Source organism: Elephas maximus, chromosome 3 (assembly GCF_024166365.1).
Source record: "Elephas maximus indicus isolate mEleMax1 chromosome 3, mEleMax1 primary haplotype, whole genome shotgun sequence".
Classification (NCBI taxonomy): domain Eukaryota; kingdom Metazoa; phylum Chordata; class Mammalia; order Proboscidea; family Elephantidae; genus Elephas; species Elephas maximus.
The window spans coordinates 185,904,619-185,929,915 of record NC_064821.1 but is presented as its reverse complement, the minus strand read 5'-3'; the positions used below and the strand labels follow the sequence as shown (position 1 = coordinate 185,929,915).

Below are 25,297 nucleotides of genomic sequence, written 5' to 3'. Positions count from 1 at the left end.
GGAGGAGGTGCCAGGGAGCCTCCCCACAGCAGCCTGGCCCCCGGCCAGCCAGTCTGTTGGGTAACCAGGAGAGCCAGGCTCAGCTAATCAAACTCTGGGCTGAGGCTGTAGCAGGAGAGAGGTAGCATCCAGGCTGCATGAGAGCCTAGTCCCAGGCCCCTCAGAGCCCTCAGTGTGGGTCCCACTGTGAGCCTGCGGTCTGGAGGCCCCTCCCCTACCCCACTAGTCCCTTCTCGTATTTTCTCTCCTCCCCCTCCTGCTATTCCTCTGCCTCTGCACCCTCCTCCAGGCCTGCCCCAGAACCCAGTGGACCAGGAGGATGGGGGAGCATCAGGGAGTTCCAGGGAAGGGCTGCAAGGGGCAGAGACTGAGCAGGCAGAGGCCTCCAAGGGCTGAGGAGCCAGTGGGATGAGTCTGACCCCATTCTGGAGAAGAGGCAGAATCCCCCCAAACATTCCTCCCCTTCCCATCTCTTTCCTTCACGTCCCCCTGTTCCTATGGCCTGTCTTGGTCAGGTGGAAAGCACGTGATTCTGAAGTCACAAAGACCTGGGTTCAGATCACAGCTCAATCACTTATTGTCCTCGTGACTTTGGGCAAGTCATTAATATCTCTGAGCATCACTTGGTGCCAATAAATATGAAATAATTTTGCTTGCCTTATGGTGGTATTGTGAGGAACAAATGAAATTATGGATGTATATAATGCCTGGCAAAGGGCCCAGCACACAGTAGGTGCTCAGTGAAAGCTAGTTCCCTCCCCTTCGGCTATGCTGTTTCTCCCCAAGCCTCCATACTCTGGTTCTCTGCTCTATCCCCGTGTCCTCTCCCAGTGCCAGGACGCTCTGCCAGCCACTCCTCTCCCCTGCCTGCTGCCGGGCCAGGTGCTCCCTCCCTCCTCCTTCCCCTGGGCCCTGCTCCCTGCCCTCCTGGGCAGCCAGGGCAGCAAGGACGGCACCAAGGGAGCTACCCCATGGACAGGGCCCCACAGAGAGAGCACCGAGCCCCGCAGGGTAAGAGGCCCTAGTGCCCTGCAGGCAGGTGGAAGGTGGAGATGGGATGAGGCTGGGCAAGAGGTGAGGAGGGGTGGAGGGGGCAGGGGAGAGGCTGAGAAGGGAGAGACAGGAGAGCAGAGAAGGAGAGAGATGGACTGGCAGGGGAATGCAGGAGGGTGAGCCAGGACGAGTCTTGAGAGAGACTGAAAGAGACACATGAGAGGAGACTGGGGACAAGACAGATGAGGAATGACAGAGGAGGAGAAATAGGAAAAAGGGAGGAACAGGAATGGTACCAAGGGAGAAGAGAAGAAGAAAGAGGTGAGGGGAAAGAAGGGAAGAGCAGTCAGGAGAGCTAGGCCACTGGACCTGAGGGACCAGAAGGCGGGCAGGCCCTCCGAGGGGTGAGCACGCCCCTGGGGGGTGGAGGAGGCGCCGCTTCACTGATGTCTCCTGAGCAGCAGTGGCTGGGAGACTGGCCAGTCCACCTCCTGTTCATTCAGTAATGGAGGAAGCTGTCCTGCCTTTAAGGAGTGACACCCCGGGGGCAAGGGGGGCCATGGGTGAGGAAGTAGCCACACCCTGTGGGCTGCCCATGCCCACTAGCCTGCCACCTTCCTCCTCACCTGCCCAGGGCTATAGGGTTTCATTTCTGTGGGGGGTGGGGGGCACAGGGCTGAGGCAGGGGTTCTTGGAGAGTCAGGCAGCCCTTGGCCCCACTGAAGGTCTAACTCAGGGACCCTCTTGGGGCAGGATCCTACTGCCACATGCTTGCTCAGCTGTGTGAGTGAGGCCAGAGCTGCCAAGCTCCGGGGCCACCTGGTGGAGGAAGGAGCCCACTGCCTGGGCAAGGGAGGGGAGCACCCCTGCCAGGACTGCTCTGAGGCGCAAGGCTGGAAGCCTGAGAGGTGCCACGTCAGGGAGGAAGCTGGGCGGGGCAAGGCAGGATCAGGGGAGGCAGGAGGGGCCGGATAGAGCCACTCCCTCCCTGGGCAGTCCTTCCCCGACCCCAGCAGAGCCCAGGCAGGCCTCAGCCCCACTCGTCCCCCACCCAGACATCTCCTGAGCAGAGGGACAGTGGGAGCGGGGTTGTCCAGGACTGGACAGCAGAAGGGGAAAAAAAGCCAAGAGAGCAGAGTCAGAAGTTAGGGAAGGTATAGGGGGCATAAGGCAGGGCTGCAGGGCTTTCTGGGACAAGCAACTGGTTCCATGCTCTGTGCGGAGCTGCTGTGTGGATGTAGGAAATGGACCAAGGTCTGGCAGGGGAGGCCTCTTCCCACTGGCTCCCTTGGTAGGTTTCATAAATGCTAACTGTACAAATGAACAACCCTGACCATGCATTAGCTAAGGCTCTCCGCTCAGCAGCTGATGCCCAGCTGGTCTTCCGTGTCCCTCCCAGAGGTCCATGTATCCCTGCCCACCCCATGGCAACCTCCCTGTGCCCCCTACTCCCTGGTTTCCCCTGGGCGCAGCCACACAGCAGCAGCAGCAGCAGCAGCAGGGCAAGGATCCCCCTCCCTGCAGGCTGTGGGCTAGTGTAGCCATGCCCAAGGAAGGCAGAGAGGGGGGTCTGTGTTTTGCAGCCCTCCCTTCCTCTTCTTCCAAATCCCCTCACCCATCCGCCCCCACCCCCTGCTTCCAGGACCAGATTAGCAATCAAGAGTTTAACTCCCACAGAGATTTAACGTGCCAGACCCCACTGAAAGAGAACAGAAGGTGAATAAAACAGACACAGTCCCTGCCCTCATAGAGCTCACACTCTTCAGGAAAGACCCCATTTAACAGATAATTACACCATTATGGCAGTTACTTAATGCGGCTAGTGCCAGGAAATCAAATCCAAGGGACTGTGAGTGTGTAAGGATTAGGGAGGGGCTCATAAGCTTCCCCAAGGAAAGAATATAGTCTGAGGGCTACAGAGACATTGGCTACTAGATTAAGGGGCATGGGAAGGAAGGGTGTTCCAGGCAGAAGGAACATCTGGTGGGAAATCTCAGAGGCAGTGAGGAGCCTGGTGCTTTTGAGGACCTGGAAGCCAGCTGAAGGGTAGGGAATGAAAGAGAGAGGAGTGCCGCAGGGGGTCGCCCCCCCCCCCCCCCCGCTCTCCTCAGGCACTAGGCTCTGCTGAGAAGGAATGAGTGGGGGTAGGCAGCTGTGAAGGGGGTGAGTGTCTCTCGGCCCTGCCCCCATGGCCCCTGACTTTTGACCCCTGACTCCCTCTCTTCTCTTTACAGAGCTACTGGCTGCAAAGAAGACCCACACCTGTGAGTGGAGGAATGGTGGCGGGGGGAGAGGGGCAGGAACTGGTGCTGGGGTTGGAGAGATGGCAGAGAACTCAGCAAGAGCTCTAGGAAGTTTCCGAAGAAAAATGGCGCAGGGTTGGACAGAGATGGAGGGGTAGGCAGAGAGTGGCCAGGGCCTGGACAGAGGTGGAGCCCAGGATAGCAGGGGGAAGATGAGGAGATGAGGAAGGGGGAGGGGTGATGAAGAAGCCACAAGAGGAGATAAGGGCAATGAGATTCAATACAGAAGAAGCCTAAAGAGTGACAGAAGAGAAAACACTGTAAAGAAACCAGGAGAGAACAAAGGAAAAGGGCAAACCTGGAGAAAGGATGGGGGGGCCGGCTGGGGGCAGACTGCTGGGTGAGGAAGGGAAGCAAATGGAGAGTTGAGGCAGGCGGGGGTGGCCTCGGTGACTGGGCACTGCTGCGGGAGGCCAGGAGCCTGCGCCAGGCTTTGTGGCTCCAGAACCAGGGGTTTGGTGCTTGTCTCTGTGGTTAACACTTACTAAGGTGCGAACAAGCCTGGAGCCAGGCTATGCATGGCTGAAGAGCAGGAAAGCTGCATCTCTGTAGGAAACAGAATGGGCAGGGACACTGTGAGAGACTTCACTGAAAGACTGAGGCTGCAGCATATGAGAAGGGGGCAGGGTCTCAAGAAGGACTTCCCAATGGCCACTAGCTAGTAAGCATCTTCCCTAGGGACCTCTCAGCACATCAGATCTACCCTCCTGGTCTGTGGGAGAGGCTGCTCCCCCAGAAAACGCGCTCACTCCACCTCAACCCTAATGTTCACGTCCCACCAGGGTGATCCATGGGCTCCCTGGGGAAGCCCTCCATAAGCCTGGGTCCCTGAGTTAGCAAGGACTGCACTGGAGAAGGAAAAAAAAAATTGCCGTTGAGTCGATTCCGACTCATAGCGACCCTTCAGGCCTCCTGCATTTCCCTGCGGCCTGCTCTTGGATTGCCTACCAGTTCTTCTTGAGAGCTTGCCGCCATCCCGCCCGCTGCCAAAATTGCCTAGAGCAGAGAAATCTCAGAGGACAGCTGCAACACCACCCTCCTCCCTGGGCCAGGTAGACAGGGCCCGGGGGCCATTCAAGAGGCTACATCCTCCTGGGTAGGGGGTTGCTTTGCTCAGCACAATCCTGATCAGTGCCTCGCCTGCCCCTAGCCACAAGGCCCCACGGAAATGCTGAGCAGGGCCCCGGGAGGAAAGCGGGTCAGGGAGTGACGCGGGTGAGCTCAGGGAGGGGGGGCCAGGGACCAGATGTGGGTGGGGGGAGAAGGGGGACTTTTGGAGCAGCTGGAACTGGAAGCAGCTAAGCCCATTCCTACCCTTAACCCATTAGCATAGAAACCTCCACAAGGACCACACCCCATTCTTCCCTTCCCAGTCCACTGGCCCTCTTCATCCACCCCTGCCTCCCACCCACGGAGTGTCCTCAAGAGAATCCAGGCTGACAGCTCCTGCCTCAATCTGCCCAGTGCCTGCAAGCCCCAGGCAGCCCAACCGCAGGGAAGGCCTGTGCCAGACCCAGGAGCTGCTAGAGACCTGGAACTCAGTGCTCTTTAGCAGGTTTGGCCCAAAGAATCCAGGAGGGAGTGAGGCCTCCCCTAGACCTAGAGGCTCTGAAAATGGCCACCAAATCGAGACAGATCCAAGAGGGGGTCTGAGATGAGGAAACCTAAAGGAGACCCCTAGACTGAAGAGTAGGCCTGACACTGAGGGGGTCTGAAGAGGGACTCTCAAGACTGAGATACCCACCCAGAGCAGGTGTGAGGCTGAGAGGGCCTCTGAAATTGATTGACCCCCCTCAAAAAGGCCCCCAGGCCAAGAAACTCTAGAGATCCCCAAGTGCCAGGAGGCTTTCCAGGCTGAGGGAAGACCTGGACCAGAGAAGCTCCCCACCCCCATCCCCTAGGTGCCATCTGGGGCCAAACTGCCTGGCTTTGAGTCCTGACTACTTACTGACTGTGTGACCTTGGGCAAGTTACTCAACCTCTCTGGGTCTCACATTCCGCATCTCTGAAATGGGGATAATGGTACCTACCTCATAAAGTTATTTTGTGAGGAGAATCCACATAAAAGACTTAGAAACATTTCTGGCCCACAGTAAGGACTGTTATTATTATCATTATCTGCATTCCCATTTTAGCGATTTTGCCCCTGAGGAAATTTCTGATAGACTAACCCGTCCTGCAGATAGTGGGCTTTTGCCTGATGATTATGACTACTGCTATTATTATCATTTCATCCCTAGCCCAGGGCACACGTCATGTGTATAGGGAGGGGACATGAGCTGGTGGGTGGGGGGAAAGCCTCCCAGACAGCACCACACTGGGCATAGCTGTTAGCAGTCCACAGGGGTCTCGGGTGGCACGTGCCACCATGCAGGGCAGTCTCCTGACACTTACCTCTAGAAACATCCCTGTCGTCATCTGGCAAAGAGGGTCAGGCTCAGGGGCTCCTCAGGGGGAGGGGGAGTAGGAACCTGGCCCCAGGTTCGTGTCTGCTCCATTCTGGCTCCCCAGCCAGAACCACCCTGGCGGGTGGAAATAGCTCTTACCGCGTGTGGCTGTCACATGTGGTTTTGGAATTTTCCAACGCCCCCTGCGATTGGCTGCCCCGCCCCTCACACCCTCCCCCTGCCCCCCCACCCTGCCCCAGGCCCAGATTGGCCACTGGGGCGCCTGTCATCCTACCCGCTGCACCCCTGGGGGGCGGAGTGGGGGGGGCTGTCCCTGGGCCACCTGTGCAGTGTGGAGCTTAAACCCCCCTGCCCAGAATCTCTGGGGAAGAGCTGGGTGAAGAGCTGTGGGCTGAGGTGCTGCTGAGAGGGACAAGGCCCTCCACCCTCACAGCTGGCTGCGTTCCAATCCCTGGACCACCCCCGGGGCAGCTGAGAAGGACAGGTAGCCAAGGCTGGCAAAGCAACCGGCTCAGTCATGAGAAGTAAGTGAATGGGGACACCTGGGACAGGGGCAGCCTGCATCTTGCCATTCATGAGGCCACTAGAAAGGGAACAGTGCGGGAACAGTGAGAGGAAAGCACAGTGATCCTCCCTGGCAGGGTGTGTACTGGTCAAGGTCAAGATCTGTTGAGATGGGTGTAGTAGTTGAGGAGTTTCCTGGCCAGGTAGGTCACTTACCGCAGCAATGGTGAAAGGGGTGTTAAGGGGCTCCTCTGTCTTGAGTTCTAGAAAGGATTTCTAAGAGTATCTGAGGCACCTGGCCCCTTATTTTACAAAAAGAGGCTGAGACCCTGGGAGGCAGGGTACTTTGCCCAAGATGTCACAGCTGGTAGTTGATGGACGTTGCTAGCTAAACAGGCAGCCTGTCTCCTGGCTCCTGTGACAGTGTTTCCCTCCAACCTGCTTGTGAATGGGGTGATAAAGAAGGCCCGAGGAGTTGCTGTGCACCCAAGTAGCAGGATGGAGAGAGTAAACCCAGGTCATCAGGCAGAGGCTTCAGGACCCCAGCCTCGAGGCCTCAGAGCCACCATGTTTTCTGCTGAGTCCAGGGATGTGAGGACCTTGTGGGATCCAGCCACGGTGCAGTGTATGTTTGTGTGTGTGTGTGTGTGTGTGTGTGTGTGTGTGCGCGCGCGCGCCCAGCTGATGGGGGATCAAGGCAGTGAAGATGGGAAGAGAAAGCATTTGGCCTTATTCTCCTCCTGGCTTGGAGCCTTGAGCCAACAGCTGGTAGGCAGATGCCCTTGTGCCTTCTAGCAGAGCAAGGGTGGGCAAGTCAGACACTCACCTGCCTCTCCCCACCCCCATGTTCATGTAAGGGAAACCAGAGATCTTCTCGGAGCACAGGGTTAAGGAGGAAAAGGGAAGCCCCATACCCCTGTGGCCTGAGGCTTGACCTGGGGGTCTTCCCGCAAGCCACAGAAGGCAGGCCATATTGAATCCTGGAAAGACCCGTGGACTGAGAGGCTAAAGACCAGTTCTGGTGCCATTTTGTCTCTGACTGGCACTGTGGCCTTAGTCAAGTCACTGAGGCCTGGTCTCCTCATCTGCAAAACAAGGGAGCAGAATCAAAAAAAAAAAAAAAAACTACAAAACCAACTGTGGAGAGACTCCTGGTTCTGACTGCCCAGGGCTAAGGAGAGAGCCCGGGCCCCTGAGTTAGGTGTCTGCCAAGGGTAGTGGAGCAGACTCGGCTCTCCCAGAGGGGCAAGGAAAGGAAAGGATGAACAGCTCCTCTTCTGTGACGGGAACTGAGGCTCCTGCAGTTGGATAAGGAGGGGTGGGCATAGGAACCCGATCTTCCAAACAGGAACAAGAGCCCCTGAGAGCGTCAGTTTTCCTTCTCACTTCTCCCCATTAGCAGCAGAGGCTGGCAGGCTGGTCTTCTCAGAAGTGGCCTAAACGAGCGAATCACCCCTGGGAAGCTATGGTTGGGTGTGCTTCAGAGCCTGGCAGGAGGGCAAGACCTGGTGCTGGCTGAGGGAGCTGCTTGGGCAGCTCTACATTCTACCCCCCACAGCTCCACCCACTTGGTAGGTAGAAGAGGGGGTCTCCTCCAAGCTGGGGCTCAGTGCCTCTGGTCCTACTCACAGGGCACATCTGGGGGTCTCATAGCCCCAAGTTATCTGTCTCGCTCACCAGTGAGTGCCGACCACCACCACTCCCTCTGACCACAGCTAGAGAGAGTTAGAGCACTTGGGACCTGGGGCTGTGACACACCCAAAGACCAAGGGCCAGACACCCAAGAAGCAGAAATAGACCAAGACATATAGAGAGATGCAGAGGCCGAACTCAAAGGGCAGGAAGGTTTATGAAACACATGGTGGAGAGTGATGCCCATAGACATAAACCAGGAAATACCAGGAGAGCCCAAAACTCTGAGGCCCGAACCCCAGAGACAGAGGTGGAGCCCAGAGAAGGAAAAGCTCAGGGACGTAGAGAGAGACGGAGAGAAAAGGAGACTGGCAGTAAGGCGGAGACACCGAGTTACTGACAGGCCTGAGTGGCACAAACGGTTTGTGCCCAACTTCTAACCTCAAGGTTGGTGGTTCAAACCCACCCAGTGGCACCACAGAAGAAAGGCCTGGAGAACTTCCATTTAGATTACAGCCAAGAAAACCCTAAGGAGCAGTTCTACTTCATACCACGTGGGGTCCTCATGAGTTGGAATCAACTGGACAGCAGTGGGTTTAGGTTTTTTGTTTTGTTTTTAGGAGAGCAGTAAGGGGAAGTGTGGGTCCAGACAAGGACAGTACAGGCTCCGTGACATGGTGACCTGCTGCTGTCAAGTAGAGGAACTGTCTTGTCTTTTAGTTAAAGAGCACCCTAGCCAGCCAGAGGGAGGGCGGCCCATGCATCTCACCCTGAGTGGCACGGCCATTGTGGAGCCAGTAGGGATGGGCATCAGTCCAGCATGGGGCATGGGGTCACATGCCTGTCTCTGCTGTGCCCTGCCCGAGCTTTCTCATGTCTGGTTGGTATAATGAAGAGCAGAGGACCAGAAAGAGATGTCCAAGTCGCCAGGTTGCCACAGATCTCGCCCTGAGAGTCCAGGCCATCGGAGGGCTTTATAACGGACTCCCTCTTGCACCTTCCCCTTTTCCTTTCTTCCCATTCCTCACAGAAATCCCAAACCCTGTGAGCTCAAGGCCTGAGGGTTTGGAGAGTCCCAGCCTGTCCCTCACAATGAAAAGATCTGTGCTGGTTTTATCCAGCCCCTCCCCTGCCTCTGCTCCCCTGACTCAGACTAACAGGGAGCAGAGGCTTTCCCATGCTCGGGGCTCTCCAAGGAAGGCAGTTCTGGGGTCTTGCTCCTATCTTCAGTGGCTAGTCCTTTCTGAGATCTAACCTCCACTCCTCCTGCTGCTGCAATGCAGCCCCTCCCCTGGAGCTCTGGGGCTCAGGGAGGATGGAGATGTCTGTTTCCGTGGAGGGAGAGTAACAGGGCTGGGCCTGGGGGTCAGAGCCAGGATTCTCCCAGGCCCACTGGCCTCCTGGCTCAGCAGAGGAACCTTGGGAAGGAGGAGGGGGCCCTGAAGGCAGGGAAAGGGCTGGTGGTGGTGCTGGGCTCCTGCTTCTCAGAGCTTCCTCTGGTGATTCATCCCCTCCCCCATCCACTGGTTGTTCTCACTCGATTCTTTGTTTCCCCTCCTTTCTCCAGTCCCAGACTGCGGGGGTGGCGGGGGCACCAGGAGGGGGTTTCAGGTAGCTGGCTGTCTTTGGTGGCTTTTCAAAACCCCAGACTCTCTCTCGCCCACCTGAGTTTTAGCTTCACTACTTTCTCAGCCCTGGGATCTGGGTGTATCAGCAGAAAAGCCTCGCCCTGGGCCAGGGGAAGGGGCTGGGCTCGGTTGGGGTTCACCAAGGGGAACCGCTTCTCTCCTGCCTGTGGCCCAGCCCCCCTCCCCTCTCCTCTGTGGTGGTACCCACCACCTTAGTTTCCAGCTTTGCAGAAGCTGGGGGAACTGAGAGCTGAAAAAGGAGGGAGGCAGGTGACAGACTGGTGTGCACAGGGACCCCCCGGCTGGAGCTGTGGTCTCAGTGGAGAGAGAAGGGGCCTAAGCTAAGAAAAAGGATGCATTCCTCCTTCTAGCTCATGTTCACATTTGTTTCTGCAAAGAGGGGCCTACTGAGATGTAGGAAGCCAGCCCACGCCCTAAAGGAGCTGTGGTGTTCCAGAGGACTCAGAATCTCTGTGGGGACGGAGAAGTGGTTCTTCCGCGGCCTTGGAAGTTCACCCCCAGAAATGGGTAAAGGCAGGAGGAGGCTGAGCCACAGGGGAAGAGCTGGGGCAGAGAGAGGGACGAGAGCTCACTGGGTCGTTATACAGGACACACGTCTGGCTTTGTTGCCATGGGTTTCCTCCCTGAATCCATTTCTAGCCCACCTCCCTCACTTCTCACACTCTCTCCTGCAGACCATAGCCCTTCTCCTCACCCCATCCTCCCTGTTGCACTGGGGCATCTTATCCCTGTAGGGTATAGAGCCTAGTGGCTGAGGGTGCTAGCTCAGAGTTACAGAGACCTGGATTCAAACGTGAGATCTGCCACTCAGGCAATGTAACCTTAGTCAGGCCGCTTATTCTCTCTGGGCATCGGTTTCCTCATCTGTAAAATGGGACAATACCAGTAGTACCCCCTTCATGGGGTTGTTGGCGTCATTAAATGAAATGTATGGGAAGTGCCTGGCACAGGGTGAGAACTCAGTCAATACCTATGTCTATCCTTATGATTGTTCCTCCTTAATCAGTATCCACTGGAGAAAAGGAAGAGAGAGGAAAGGGGGAAGGGTCCAGCTCTGGACTGAGAAGGCACCAGGAGATGAGGACCTCAGGGCTTCTCTGTCTGAATCCATTTCTCACCAGGGCTGGGTGGCTCTGGGGTTTGCGGGGAGCAATCCCTCTGGTTTGCAGCCTCTTCTCTGCTCCTACCACTTCCTCTCTGTGGCATAGGGCACCTGGACAGGACCCACGGGATGGCTTCCTAAGGTGGCAAGGGGCCAGGCTTCTGGATGCATTCAGAAAGCACTATCAATGAATCTCGCAGCTGTGAGCAAGATGAGGTTAGTGCAGGTTGGATGTAGAAGAGGAGGGACTTGTCTCTACCGTATTTCTCCACATAGGAGGTTCTGATAGGATGCTCCCTGGGGATCCTCCAATCTCTGAGCAAAGTAAAGCAGTTCAGAAGAGATGCATTCTCTTTTCCTAGTTCTGTATCAGAATGAAGCTTTAGAGGTAAGGCTGGATGGAGACGAAGATACAAGAATGGGTTCAGAGGAGGGACCACCAACCACACCCCTACCCCCAGGGAGGAGCCAAAAAAAAACCAAAAACCGTATCCAGTTAATTCCAACTCATGGTGACCCCATGTGTTACAGAGCAGAACTGCTCCTTCAGGTTTTCTTGGTTGTAATCTTTAGTGAAGCAGGTCATCAAGCCTTTCTTCCATGGCACTGCTGGGTGGGTTTGAACCACCAACCCCTACGTTAGTAAACCTGTTGCCATCCATTCGATTCCGTCTCACAGTGACCCGATAGGACAGAGTAGAACTGCCTCATAGAGTTTTCAGGGAGCGGCTGGCGGATTCAAACTGCCAACCTTTTGGTTAGCAGCTGAACTCTTAACCACTATGCTACCAGGGTTTGTTTCCCTTATGCTAGTAAAAAAAAAAAAAAGGTGGAGTGCAAATGGTTCATACAACCGAAGGAACCAAATTCTTGCTACTCAAAGCGTAGACTGAGGACCAGCGGTGCTGGCACCAACTGGGAGCTTGTTAAAACCCAGAAGCTCAAGCCCCAACTTAGACCTCCAGAATCAGGATTTCCATTTTAATAAGACCTCCAGGCAATCTTGTTGGAGACAACACAGGCTGGCGTCATCTAGTCACTGGATGATTTTAGGAGCTAGCGGCAGCATGCACGCAGGCATTGTCTCCTTTTGGAAGCGTGTGGAGTTGGAGGGTTTTCGTTTGATGGGGAAGGTATTCTAAGCGCCTCAGCAGAGGGCCACAGCTAGAGAGCTGCAGGTGAGGCAAGAGAACTTCCCAAGGAAGCGGGTGAGGTTGCGGGGAGAGTTGGGGCTACTGTGGGAGTCAGTCATGCAGGGGCTGGCCTAGGGGTTCCTGACCTTTGGCTGGCTCTAGTTCCTGGCATGGGCAGGGCCTTAGACCGTAAGTTCCTGGCAGGCCAGGCTCCCGGGCAACAGTTTGAGTAATCGCAGGATTACTCAGCTCCCCCTCCCCAATCTGGGTTCCCACCATCCGCTGCAGGGACGTGGCTCACAGGGCGAGGTTTTGAAGGTGAATTATTGGAGGTGTTTTTTGACTCCTGCCCACCCCACCACCACCCCTCTCAGTCCCCTTCCCGTTCTTTCCCTCCCCTCCTCCACAAGTCACACATGCACACACATTCGCGCACCGGTACTTTCTCTTTGAGGTTGTGGGTAGATGGCATTGAAGGGGGTACAGGTGGCAGGGGAAAGGGGGGGAGGAGTAGGATAAGAAGGGCCTGATGGGACTGGGGGAGGGCAGGGTTGGGCATCAGGCCAGGACACAAGTGGGGGTTTTTGCTTCTGCGGCTGTGTCCCCACTTCTGGGTCTGTGCCTCTGTTTTCTCCCCATCCCTAACTTCTTGGTGTCTCTGGCTCAGATGGCCCTGAGGCCCGTCTCAGAGTTTCTGACTCTGTGTGCCTGTCTCATTGTGTACCTCTGTCTTGGACCAGGGCTGAGGAGGACAGGGGTATGCCTGAGGTCCTGGGCTCTGGCATCCCCCAAACACGGGTATTTGTGAAGGGCACTCTTGGCCACGTCTTCCTAATGAGATGGGCAGTGTTTTGGTGACACTGCTGTGAGGTTCCTAGGGCCAGAACAAGCAGCGGCTCAGGCAAAGGGCAGGGAGATGTGTCCGGGGTCACCCATGTGGTCAAGCATACACACGCACACGGATGTGGCTCCTGGAGAAGGGAAGAGGCAGGGAGGCCTGTGGTTGACTGCTGGGCTGGAGCCCAGGTTCCCACTGTGGCTTGGCCTAATCTCTCTCCCGTTTACTTTTTTCGGGTGACCCATGCTGGTTTCTCTCCTCTGTGGGCTTAGGGCCATTGAGGCAAGAGCTACCACAGTGTTCCAGGAGGAAGGTGTTGGGGAGAGGCAAGAGCAGAATCTATGGGGCTCAGTGGTTTCGTCAGTCCCTTCTGCCCACTTAGTTTCTTTGCCTTCACCTCCCGTCAGTAATAACTACCACTTTCCACTCACACAATGCTGTCCACAGATACTACTTAATCATTTTGGACTTTATCCCAGTTACTGAGGAGAGAACTGAGGTCTAGAGAATTTCAGTGATTTGCAGGGCAGTGCCCCTAATTTCCACCCCTCTTCCAGGTGTCCAGTTCCCTCTGTTCCCCCTTCCCTTCCATGCATTGAAATCTGCTCTTGATTTACTGGAAAGAATCTGTTACTTAACTTATGAAAAGCTCACCTGTCCCCTGGTCCTAGGTAACCATGACTCACTGGGGGGTGCTGGGTGGGCAAGTGGGAGTGGGGGTGGGGGGAGGAATTGAGTTTTAATGGTAGAATTTCAGACACCAGTGAGCCATGTCCCCCATGTGGAGGCAGCTTCTGACTCTGACTCAGCTCCAGGCTGGCCTGAGGGGACGGTTTAAGGATGACAGAAACAATATTTGGGGAAGTAGTGGACAAATAATGGTTGTCCTCCCCGGCTCACATCAGCAGGCCTACATGTGACCAGGGTCCAAGCCTGGGGCTAGAGGTGCACTCCCAGGAATGTGAACTTGCCCTCTGACCCTCAGGTGGCAGACACGTCAGAGACGAGAGGGGGCTTCCGCCCTAAGTGTCCTCCTACCTCGGAGGGGATCTGGCCGGTCAGCGATGGCAGAAAGGAGACCCATCTGCCTTGAAAGTGCTGAAAGCAGCTGCAGTCGCCAGGGACTCCAAGCTCTGCCCAGCTCCCCTTCAAAGATGGGTTAGGGGAAGGCTTCCTGTGGTCCCTGAAACTCAACAGAGAGTAGTGGGCACTGGCAGGGGCAGGGCAAAGTTAGGGAGATGAACCTGGGGCCAGCAACAATCCACAGTGAAGTGACGGGGAGCAGGCACAGGACACAACGGGCTCGGTGGGAGAGAGAACCTGGGGTCCTCGTGACCAGTGAGCAAACACTGACATACCCTCAAATGTGCATGTGTACACACTGGCTCAAGCACACACCCCACTGGCTCACAAATCACCCGTCCCTTTCATACGCGCACACACACGCACACACACGAAAAACAAACACACCTTCAAATATGTCCATAGATATGCTGGGGAGAAAACTCGTTCTGATAACACAGCATGCATTTGGGGAACCAGGACTAGAATGTACAGCACCAGTGCAAGGTGTTGTATACCCCAAAAGTCATGAGCTGGAGCAGTCTAATGGAAAGTTCAGGAGAACTGGAACGGAGTCCCAGCTCTGGAGCAAACATGACGTATGAACATGGGCCAACCGCCTTACCTCATCCGGCCTGTTTCTTCACCTATAAAATAAAGGAAAGGTGGGATGGGGCAGCCTCTAGTCCCAGCTAGTTTTCACATTTGCGATCTGTGCGCGCACAGTGCGATGCAGACACCTTTGTGCACATGTAAGCATAGGGCACACCGTTATTCGCAATGCACTCTGAGCCGAACCACCCTCTCTCCACCCCTCGGTCAAGGGCCTAGGAGCCCTACTGGCTCTCCCTCTTGGTGCCCAGGCATCCAGCAGGGGCTGGGTTGTTGAGCCCCACTCTCCTGGGCTCCATCTCTGTGTTCTTCATACCCTCGCTGGGCCCCACTTGGCGCACCCTCCCCCTTGGCCCTCTGGTCTCTGTGAAGCCCCTCCCTCCTCTTCACTGCCTAGCGGAGGATGGCGGGCATCCCTGCCTGGCCCCAGTGGCCCCTGCCTGGTACCACATCTTCCTGCCATGCCCCACCCTCTGCCTATGGGAGCCAGGTCCTGAGGGGGAGCAGAAAGGAAGCCCCTTGGGCGGGAAGCAGGTGTTGTGAGGCAGTGGGGACTCCTATGTCCCAAGGTGGAGGGAGGCAACTGGGGCTTTTCAACTTGAAGGGCTGAGCAGGTGGCCTTTCTGCAGCTGCTTTCTTTGCCCCCATTGAGCTGATTCTCCCAGCTACCCCCCTTAACACCCTCCACCACTACCCCTCCCCCCCAAAAAAAGAAAAAAACAGCCTCCACAGACCCTTTGCTGAGCAGCATTCAGTACTTCACTTCCCCTTCCTTATTGCAATGGGGAAATGGCCAGCTAAGCTGGTTGGAGAAGTGAGGGAAGCTCCACGTGCCCATATCTTGCAGCCCAGGTCCATAGTGGGAGGATGAAGAAGAGCGTCCTGGCTGACCTCCTTCTCTTTCTCTTTTCCAGCACAAATTGAAGTGATCCCTTGCAAGATCTGTGGGGACAAGTCATCTGGGATCCACTACGGGGTAATCACCTGTGAGGGGTGCAAGGTGAGTTGCAGGTGGGCGTGCACCTTTATGTAGGTGTGCACAAGCACACAGGTACACACAGTCTCTGCAGAGATGGGATGTGGAGAAGGGACTCAGAGGCCTTCATTCTGACTCGAGGGATGGTCTTCTGAGGCAGCTACGGTCTGCCTGGCGTGGTGCCTTACCTGGAGGGCCCAGTGCTCAGGAGGGCCTTATCTTACACTGTGGAAGTAATTGCAGAAGGACAAATTAAAATGGAGGAGAGACAGCTGACAGGTAGTAGGATCTTGCGGGATGGAGGCCCCCAGGACTGAGTGGGCCTGGCCAGGATAGGCAACCTAGGTTTCCATCTGCCTTACCCAGGGTTTCTTCCGTCGGAGCCAGCAGTGCAACGTGGCCTACTCCTGCACCCGTCAGCAGAACTGCCCCATTGACCGCACTAGCCGAAACCGATGCCAGCACTGCCGCCTGCAGAAATGCCTGGCACTGGGCATGTCCCGAGATGGTGAGGCCAAGTGGACAGCTGCTGGGGTTTTCCCTGGGGTCTCCAGAGAAGCAAACTGGCCTGCTGTGCTAGACAGGGCTTAGCCAGCAACAACGCCCCCCCGAGGTCTGCTCTCCACTCTCCCCTCTTCTCATCCATTGTCCACTGTGGGCAGATCACTCCATAGGCGTTCTTTGGAGTCCCCAACATTGGGCTCTGTTAGAACAACACAGGAGTCCCTGGGTGGTACAAATGGTTAAGCATTCTACTACTAGCTGGAAGTTTGGCAGTTCAAACTCACCCGAAATGCCTTGGAAGACAAGCCTGGCAATCTGCTTCCAAAAGGTCACTGCCTTGAAAATCCTGTGGAGCAGTTCTACTTTGCACACGTGAGGTCGCCATGACCTGGAATTGACTCAGTGGCAATTAACAACAATATAACCCCTCTTGTTTTACCAAGGCCCTAGACATCTTCAGCCTCTTTTGTCTGGGGATGAGTTCTCCTCACCCTGCCTCCCCTCTGGCCCAGATCCCATCCAGTTTCCAAATCTTTCCCTCCTACCCCATTGTTCTAGCTCCATCTCCCTTCCCAGGCCCTCATTCTCGTCCGAGTACACGGGACTATGGCAAAGAATGGAGCCAGAGTCAGCCAGAGAACAACCCAGAAGGTGTGGGGGTGGGGGAGGGCCAGTGTTCCTGGTGTCTTAATCCACCTTCCTCACCCACTACCACCTCACCAGCCCCCTTCCTCTCCACCCCACCACAGAAGGAGCCCAGGGCAAGGCCGGGGGAGGCATGAGGTGATGAGGAGCCAGAAGGAGCCTGTCAGCACTTTTCAGTGCCCAAAATAACAAAGCGAAAGGAAACACGCAGGGGTGCAAAGGGGCAGGCGGGGAGAGGGGCTGTGCCCCCACACCTGGGAGGGGTGGTGGGGGGAGTAAAAAGGCAGGAAAGAGAGAGCAGAAGAGGATGTTCAGAAGCAAGCCGCGGAGCCTGGGTTGGGCTGTGGTGAGTATCTAGGTCACCAGGGAGCCTGCAGGCCTGACCACAGGGAGACCTGTGTTCTCAGCTCTCCTCTTCCGCCGACCCTCCTAGACAACTGAGGTGACCCCAATACAGCTTGAGGCCCTGGACTTGACCACCCCCAGCCCCAACAGCCAGAGGCCAGAATCCCCAGCCCGGTTATTCCTTGAATTCGACCACTATTAGAAGCTGGTTTAGAGCTAGAAGAGTTTGCTCAGGAGATGGAATTGCCAGGGATCTGAACAGACCCTCAAAGGAAACGAGAGAGAGGCAGGCAAGGTCATGAACACCAGCTCCCTGAAGGGAGGTTCTGGGCTGGAGAAGCTCTGCTTGGGGTCGTCTATTCAGTGAGCAGCAAGGTAATCCCTCTGTAATGACCAACATGCTGGCCGACCCTGACCTACCCTATGTTCTCCTGCCTCAAAAACCTGAGCCCTGAACCCATTTCAGCCGTCAAGTTCGGCCGCATGTCCAAGAAGCAGAGGGACAGCCTGCACGCAGAAGTGCAGAAACAACTGCAGAGGCAGCAGCAGCAACAACGGGAACAAGTGGCCAAGACCCCTCCTGCGCGGGGCCAAGGAGCAGACACCCTCACCTACACTTTGGGGCTTCCGGATGGCCAGCTGCCCCTGGGCTCCTCACCTGACCTGCCTGAGGCCTCTGCCTGTCCCCCTGGCCTCCTAAGAGCCCCAGGCTCTGGGCCCTCATATTGCAGTAACTTGGCCAAGGCAGGGCTCAATGGGGCCTCCTACCACCTTGACTATAGCCCTGAGCGGGGCAAGGCTGAGGGCAGAGAGAGCTTCTATAGCACAGGCAGCCAGCTGACCCCCAACAGATGTGGACTTCATTTTGAGGAACCCAGGCATCCTGGGCTGGGAGAACCAAGACGGGGTCCAAACTACAGTAGCCCCAGTTTCCGCAGCACCCCAGAGACGCCTTATGCCTCCATGACGGAGATTGGTGAGCAGATGGGAAGCTGGAGAGGGTGGTAAAGGTGAGGGAGGTCCCAAGAGAGGGGCTGCAGCCAGCATCCTGTGTACACGTGAGCCCAAGGAAGTTGAGGGGTCGTGAACAAGAGCCGAGGGAAGAGGCAGAGCAGGAGTAGCCCAGGCAGAGGAGTCCCTTGTAGGGTAGGGGTGGGAGCTGGCTGAAATCATGCTGGTGCCTTCCTCCTCTGGCCCCAGAGCACCTGGTGCAGAACGTTTGTAAGTCGTACCGAGAGACATGTCAGCTGCGGCTGGAGGACCTGCTACGGCAGCGCCCCAACATCTTCTCACGGGAGGAGGTGACTGGCTACCAGAGGAAGGTGAGGCCACGGGGCCATACCAGGAAAGGAGGACATCCCACCACCACTGGGAGAGTCCAGAGATGGATACATGCACACAGAAGTGGGCTGGGGAGGGCCAGGGTCACAGATAGACAGATCTGCCAGCAGGTGTACCCCCCAACTCGTTTTTAAGTATGCTTGCATGCGTGCGTGCATGTGTGTGTGTGTGTGTGTGTGTTGCATGATGGATTTTTCCTTAGCCCCTGCCTATTAAAATTTTACCCAACCTTCCTCCTCTGTCAATAATAACAATAATCACAATCCTGACTACCGTTTGTTAAACACCCCTTCTCTGCCAGGCACTGTGCTAAATGCTTTACATAAATTATCCCGGATCCTTACAACAACCAACCTATGAGGTTGGTATTTATTCCTATTTTTAATGGACTGGGAAACGAATCTGGGAGGGGGTATGGTAACAGACTTACTCAAGTTCACAAAGAGATGGCTCCAAATTGTAGGCTGTCTCCTCTGGCACTCTGACCATACTGCCTGCTCTAAAAGCACTCATTGGCACTTAACATTTGCCTCCCTAGGCTGTTAAAGACCTTTGGGTCTATTCGTTTCACCTCAAGAATGCAAGCTCTTAGAGGGCAAAGCTGTATCTCATAGGCTTTTTTAATTCCCCCACAACAGCTAACTTGGTGCCCCAGCTGGTGGGTGCCCAGCAAATGTGGCTGACTGTCAGGAATTGATCCCCGGGTGTGCATTTGTGCTAATAGGCTGAAAGCACCAGTGTGAGCAATGGAGGAGTTCAGAACCTACCCTCTGCAATTTGTTAGTTGGGGCTCCCAAGGGCTTGGGAGACACTGGGGCCATAGAGGGCTACAGTGGGACCCTCCTCCTCCTCTGCAGTCCATGTGGGAGATGTGGGAGCGCTGCGCCCACCGCCTCACTGAGGCCATCCAGTACGTGGTGGAGTTCGCTAAGAGACTCGCCGGCTTTATGGAGCTCTGCCAGAATGACCAGATCGTGTTGCTCAAAGCAGGTGCCCGGGGGGTGGGCAGGCCTGGGGTGGGCAAGAAGGTCCAGGAGTGGGCAGGGAGGCCCGGGGTGGGCGGGCAGGGAGGCCCGGGGTGGGCGGGCAGGGAGGCCCGGGGTGGGCGGGCAGGGCCCAGCTTGAAATGGGGGGGAGGGGGGATGGGCTGAGGGACGGGGCCCATGGAAGCCAAGACCCCGAGGAGTGCAGAAAAGGCTCCCTCCGGCTTTGCTGACACTGTGCCTGCATCTTTTCTCCCCACTCCTAGGAGCAATGGAAGTGGTGTTGGTCAGGATGTGCCGGGCCTACAACGCTGACAACCACACAGTCTTTTTTGAAGGCAAATACGGTGGCGTGGAGCTGTTCCGAGCCTTGGGTGAGGGGCAGGGGGGGAATGAGAGACAGGAGTCTAACGCCAACCCCATCCAAAGCTTCGTGACCCAGGGCGCCCTCTTCAGAGCAGATTGCCCCCTCTGCTCCAGACAGCCAGATGGTGGGTGTCCCTGGGCCCCTCTGGTGTCACCCACCTCACTCACGCTTCTCATTTCCGCCCCCTCAGGCTGCAGCGAGCTCATCAGCGCCATCTTTGACTTTTCCCACTCCCTAAGTGCCTTGCGCTTTTCTGAGGACGAGATTGCCCTCTACACAGCCCTCGTTCTCATCAATGCCAGTGAGTGTTGCTGGGCTCAGGTCAAGGGCATTCAGGTGGTGGTGGGGCGCGGCGCATATTGGAGAGCCTGGCCCTTAGGAAGTGGTTAAATCTGGGGACTTGCTTTAAATAGCAGCATGAGCACCACCTAATGTTGCTGTCTAGTAAGAGGGGTAACAATGAAGATTCAGAGAAGCATCTGAGATGGAAAGAGCAGCTCAAGACCGGGGTGTGGAAGTGAGGAGAGTGAGGTTGTGAGGAAATGAGCTAGCTCCCTGAGAGAAACCAGGCAGCGACGCCATTGTGGCCACACATTGGAAGCACCTGGGGAACGTTCAGAAATATTGACGCTGGGACCACTCACAGAGATTCTGATGTCTTTGATCTGGGGTACAGCCTGAGCATCAGGATTTTGGAAAGCTCCCCAGGTGATTGCAATGTGCCACCAAAGTGAACTAATTTTAACGTAATGGAGTCCCTGAGTGACTGTCCCTGGCAAACAGTTAACACATGCAGCTGTTAACCAAAAGGTTGGAGGTTCGAGTCCACCTAGAGGCACCTCAGAAGAAAGGGCTGGAGATCTACTTCTGAAAAATCAGCCACTGAAAACCCTATGGACCACAGTTCTACTCTGACACACATGAGGTTGCCATGTGTCGGAATGGACTTGACAGCAGCTGGACAAAAATGCTTGTCCCCCTAAAATGGCAGTACTCTGGATATCCCTTCCACTGGAATGGGATGGGGTGGGCTGGGCTGAGCCAGCTGAATGCAAAGTATTCAAGGAACACCTGGGGAAGAGAATGGAGCTGCTAACCTGAGTTTGAAGGCCAAGATTATCAATCTTCCAGCTCTGCCAATGGGCAGAGACAGAAATGTGCCCCCCGAAACTGGAAATAAAAGCTTAAAAGAGCTCTTTAACAGCAGAAAGGAGTTGTGAAACTGGAAGAGAAGATGACTTCTGGCTGTTTTACGGAGCTCGGGCAAAAGGCGGCTTGTGTGTTGAAGCCAACCACAGACAGCTGCAGAGCCCTGGTGCCGGCCTGGAATGGAAGCAGGGAGCTTCACTGAGGCCACCTCCCGTCTGGGGTCAGCCTTGAGGGGAAGGGTACTCTCTTCAAAACTTTATTATTATTATTATTTATGGCAGAATCCTAGTGCCTAACATTGAAAGGGCTAGGTGCACTCAGGGTACCAGGGAGAAAGTAGCTTGGAATGGAGAGGTTGCAAGTTCTCACCCCTTTCATCTCTCACTAGTTTTCCTTGTAAACTGCTAGCCAAGCCCAAGGTCCCAGGGCTTGCCATTATCAAATGCAAGAAACGCACACAATCCTCTGTTGAGAAGGCCTCTATCTAGCACAGATGCCCCAAAAGATACGCCTTTTTGGTGGAAGTTAATGTCCATGTTCTTTCTTGTCCCCGATATGTCCCATCCCCTCCTTCAGACCGGCCTGGGCTCCAGGAGAAAAGGAAAGTAGAACAGCTGCAGTACAATCTCGAGCTGGCCTTTCATCATCATCTCTGCAAGACTCATCGCCAAGGCATCTTGGCAGAGGTAAAAGTAGTCCCTGGGGTAGAAGAGGCCAGGCCCAGTGCCAGGTCTGTGACATTCAGCCTTGTAGGGCCAGGGTCTCAGGGTACAGAGGAGGGAACGCTTGAGTGTCGTCCCAGGTTAGAGAGCTCGTGACAGCAGTGGGAATGAAGGGAATGAGCAGTTACTTCCATGCAAGTAAAGATGGAAAGTGGAGAGCCTGGAATTGGGAGGGACCTCCTGGGAGCAATTCCATTTAATATACCAACACTTACCCAGCACCTGCTTGTGCAACACTCTGTGGAAAGATACAGAGATACAGTGCTCTCCCCACCAAGAGTTCATAATCTGGTAGGAAGCAAAGACTCATGTACCGATAGCTAATATAGGGCAGAATGTGCTGTGTGATGCAATAATGATGCAATTAACAAAGTGCTTTTGCAGATATGCTCTCTCATGCTCATGGCCAACCCAGCCAATAGGACAGGTGCTAAAATCTCCCTGTAGCCCATAAGGAGACTGAAGGGATTTGTCCTAGTTTACACAGTTCCGTAAGTGATAAATGCAAGATTTAATCCTGGTGCTTTTTCCACCGTATCCTTATGTTCCCAATTTATTACTGTAATAAGAGATATTGAGGAAGTATTATCAGAGCATAGAACAGGGATAAAAATAATTTGGGGGTAAAAGGAGTGGATCGTAAATGCTTCCTAGAGAAGGTAGTATTTAGGTCATGAAAGATGTAGGAGCCCTGGTGGCACTGTGGTTAAAGCGCTCGGCTGATAACCCAAAGGTCAGTGATTCAAACCCACCAGCCCCTCCACTGGAGAAAGATGTGACAGTCTGCTTGCATGAAAATTATAGCCTTGGAAACCCTGTGGGGCAGTTCTATCCTGTCCTATAGGGTCGCTGTGAGTTGGAATCGACTCCACGGCAACGAGTTTGGTTTTTGGGGTTTACGAAAGATTTTACCAGGCATTCATGGGGGTGGGGCAGGCCTTCCAGGTTTAGGGAACAATATGAGTGAAAGGAAGGAGGTAGAATTGTGCAGAGATAGAGAATAGCTTAAGGTACATTGTGACTGAAGTTTAGGATCCAGAGCTGGGATAGATTGTTGGGGGCAGAGGAGTAGCAGAAGATAAGCATGAAAATTAGGTCAGTGGCAAATCACAGAGGGCTTTCAATGCCATATTAAAGAGTTAAGTCTTTATTTCTAGGCAATAGGGTGCACCAAAGGCTAGAGGGATGATATATTCAGAGCTATTATTTAGGCAACTTAATTTGGAGCCAGTACATAAGAACCACTTATGGAATCATTCAGTCAGTCTCCGTTGGGTACTTGCTATGTGCCAGGCACAGTACTAGGTGCCGAGGATGTGAAGATGACTTAAACAACAGGCTCCGTCCTAAAGAACTTTAAGTCTGGTAGGCTCGATTAAAAGTAGAGACTGGTAACCAAGGGAGCAGTTAGACAGCAAATCTGGTTGGCTCCACCTACCAGATCTGTTACCATGCTAGTCCAGCCACTGTCAGTCCCCACTTGGACTCTTAGGGAGGCCTCCTGATTGGACCCCTGCTCTACCCTTCTCTGCCCTGCAGCAGCCAAGAAGACCCTTTTAAAAGGACAATCACACCATGTGGCACTCTTGTTCTCAATTCTCCTATAGCTACCTATCATTCATAGAAGGACATCTAGAGTCTGTGTCACGGCCAGAAGGTTGGCCCCTGACTTTTTTTCTCACCTGATCCCCTTCCACTACCCCCTCCATCACCCGTTCCAGACACACTGCCCTTCTTGCTTGAAGACATTGAGCAGGTCCTATCTCAGGGCTTTTCTGCCTCTTGTCCCAGCTGCCTGGAATATTCCTCCCTCAGATTTCCACATGGCTTTCTCCATCAAGATAGGCTTCCCCTGACTGCCAACATAAAAAGTCTTCTACCCGTCATCCTGCTTTATTGTTCTTTATAGGACTTATGATCTGACATACTGTGTCTTTATTTTATCTTCCTCACTAGAATGTAAACTTAATAAAAGTTGAGATCTCACTTTATTTGCTGGTATACCACTAGAACCCATCGCAATGTCTAGCCCAGAGTAGTTTCTTAACAAATAATTGTTGAATGGATGAGTGAAGCTGTCGCAATACCCTGGATAAACTCAATAGGGATAAAAAGACGAATCTAAGAGATATCAAGGGATCCCCATCCTGCCTGTGCTCCCAGCAGATCCTCTTCTAGGAAGCTAAGCTGGGGCTAGGGGATGCTGGTGAGAGGTATTTTTCAGCTTCACCTGGGTTTATAGGAAGCTGCAGGAAATAGACGGTTTTCTCAGCCTCTCTCCAGTGAGGTCTTCCTTCGTCTGTTTCCCCATGGCTCTCTGCTCCTCTTTCATTTCCCCTCTGGCTGAGTGCCAGCACCAGCAGTGGTAGCTTACTGCGTGCAATGTTGCGTACCTGCTTGGAAATTCTGTTTAGTTCAAGCAAACAGTTTTTGAGCATTTGCCATGTGCTAAGCACTATGATGGGGCCCTGGGGGCGCAGTGGTTAAGAGCTCGGCTGCTAACCAAAAGGTCTGTAGTTCGAATCCGCCAGCCGCTCCTTGGAAACCCTATGGGGCAGTTCTGTTCTATCCTGTAGAGTCACTATTAGTCAGAATCGACTCGACAGTGACATGTTTGGTTTCGGTTTAAGCACTATGATAGGTACAGAGGATACGGAGAGAGACAGACAGACAGACACACCTTCCATAAGGAGTTTAAATTAGGGTGGGAAGGCAGACAATTGGATCATTTTATTACAATGTGGTAAGTGCTACACAGAGAAAAACCCAAAGGAATGGCCTTTAGTCCAGACTGGGGCGGTTAGGGGAAGATTCTCAGAGGAGGTAACACTTGAAAGTATGTGAGAATTAGCCAGGCAAAGAAGAGTTGGAAAGGGATTCCAGGTGAGGGAAGCATAAACAAAGGCAGAGGCATGTGACAGCACGTAACACAGAGTCACAGAAAGTCACCGTGATGAGCATTAAGTATGAGTTAGAGAGTGTTTAACAGGGCTCATTTTAGGAGTAGAAGAACATGACTTCGTGACATCACCAGAAAACATGCACGTGTCCCACATCAGCTCCTGGCTGCCTCCAGTTTCCTGAGCACGTACATGCCCCTTTCAGTGGGATCTGGTTGTTCCAGAAGTGCCAAGTGCATGGGGAAAAGCAGGGAGGGTGGTCGTAGCCCAGGAAGGAGAGGGCTGCCTGGCCCTGGGGAGAGAGGTGGTGACTCAGGCTGAAACACTGACCTCCCTTCCCCATTAACCATCTCCAGCTGCCACCCAAGGGGAAGCTTCGGAGCCTGTGTAGCCAGCATGTGGAAAAGTTGCAAACCTTCCAGCATCTCCACCCCATCGTGGTCCAAGCTGCTTTCCCCCCACTCTACAAGGAACTATTCAGCACTGAAATCGAGCCACCTGAGGGGCTGTCTGAGTAACCTGCCCTAGAGCCTGCTGGCCCACCTCCAGGGACCCCCTTCCACCTCAGTCTTTTCCTGTCCTGTATCATCTGGAGGATGGTCCCCACATGTTCTCTGGGAATGAGCAAGTGCTGAGACTGGTCTTCTGCCCACAGACTTGCCTGGCAGTGGGACAGTAGCCAGGGGGTGGGGATAGTGGTACACCGTCTCCAGACTCAGCTCTGTTTTGTCTCATCTCCCACTTCAGCCCCAGCTTCTGGGAGGCTGTGGTGCGTTGGGATTTAAGGACTTCCAGGAGGACCAGGGCATCATCAGGACAACAGGGAATCCAGGCCACTCTGGAAGAACACAACTCAACTCTGGGCTCAGAAGCTAAGAGCAGGTCTTTGAAATACCTCATTGCCTCTCCCTGTGGGCTTCAAGCTGGGGGAGATGGATCAAGCTCAGAGACTGGCGGCTGGAGCCCAGAAGGACCTGTATATAACATGAATCTGAATCTTTAGATTTTCTGCCTTCCTCCTTCCTCCCGCCCAGAAAGGAAGTGGTTGGGCACCCTGCCCTTTTTCCAGGGCATTAAAAAAAAAGAAAACTAGATATGTGGAGGGTAAAGGGGGGATGGGGGTAAGAAG

General features: G+C 54.5%; 1 protein-coding gene across 1 annotated transcript; it reads left to right on the top strand.

Annotated features, from left to right (window-relative positions):
• Window positions 1-1,161: 1,161 nt before the first annotated feature.
• Window positions 1,162-25,297, top strand: RORC (RAR related orphan receptor C). The gene is made up of 11 exons (XM_049880498.1): window positions 1,162-2,284; window positions 3,228-3,257; window positions 15,151-15,236; window positions 15,579-15,720; window positions 17,173-17,682; window positions 17,907-18,028; window positions 18,905-19,037; window positions 19,297-19,404; window positions 19,588-19,698; window positions 21,123-21,232; window positions 24,525-25,297. Exons 1-11 carry the CDS (start codon window positions 2,203-2,205, stop codon window positions 24,684-24,686), a joined length of 1,596 nt encoding a protein of 531 aa, XP_049736455.1. The 5' UTR covers window positions 1,162-2,202; the 3' UTR covers window positions 24,687-25,297.

Excerpts from the sequence above, each read along its gene's own strand:
- RORC (XM_049880498.1), top strand. The coding sequence starts at position 2,203 with ATGCTCTGTGCGGAGCTGCTGTGTGGATGTAGGAAATGGACCAAGGTC. Across the intron at positions 3,258-15,150 it reads TGCAAAGAAGACCCACACCT|CACAAATTGAAGTGATCCCT; the intron begins GTGAGTGGAGGA and ends TCTCTTTTCCAG. Across the intron at positions 21,233-24,524 it reads GCCAAGGCATCTTGGCAGAG|CTGCCACCCAAGGGGAAGCT; the intron begins GTAAAAGTAGTC and ends AACCATCTCCAG.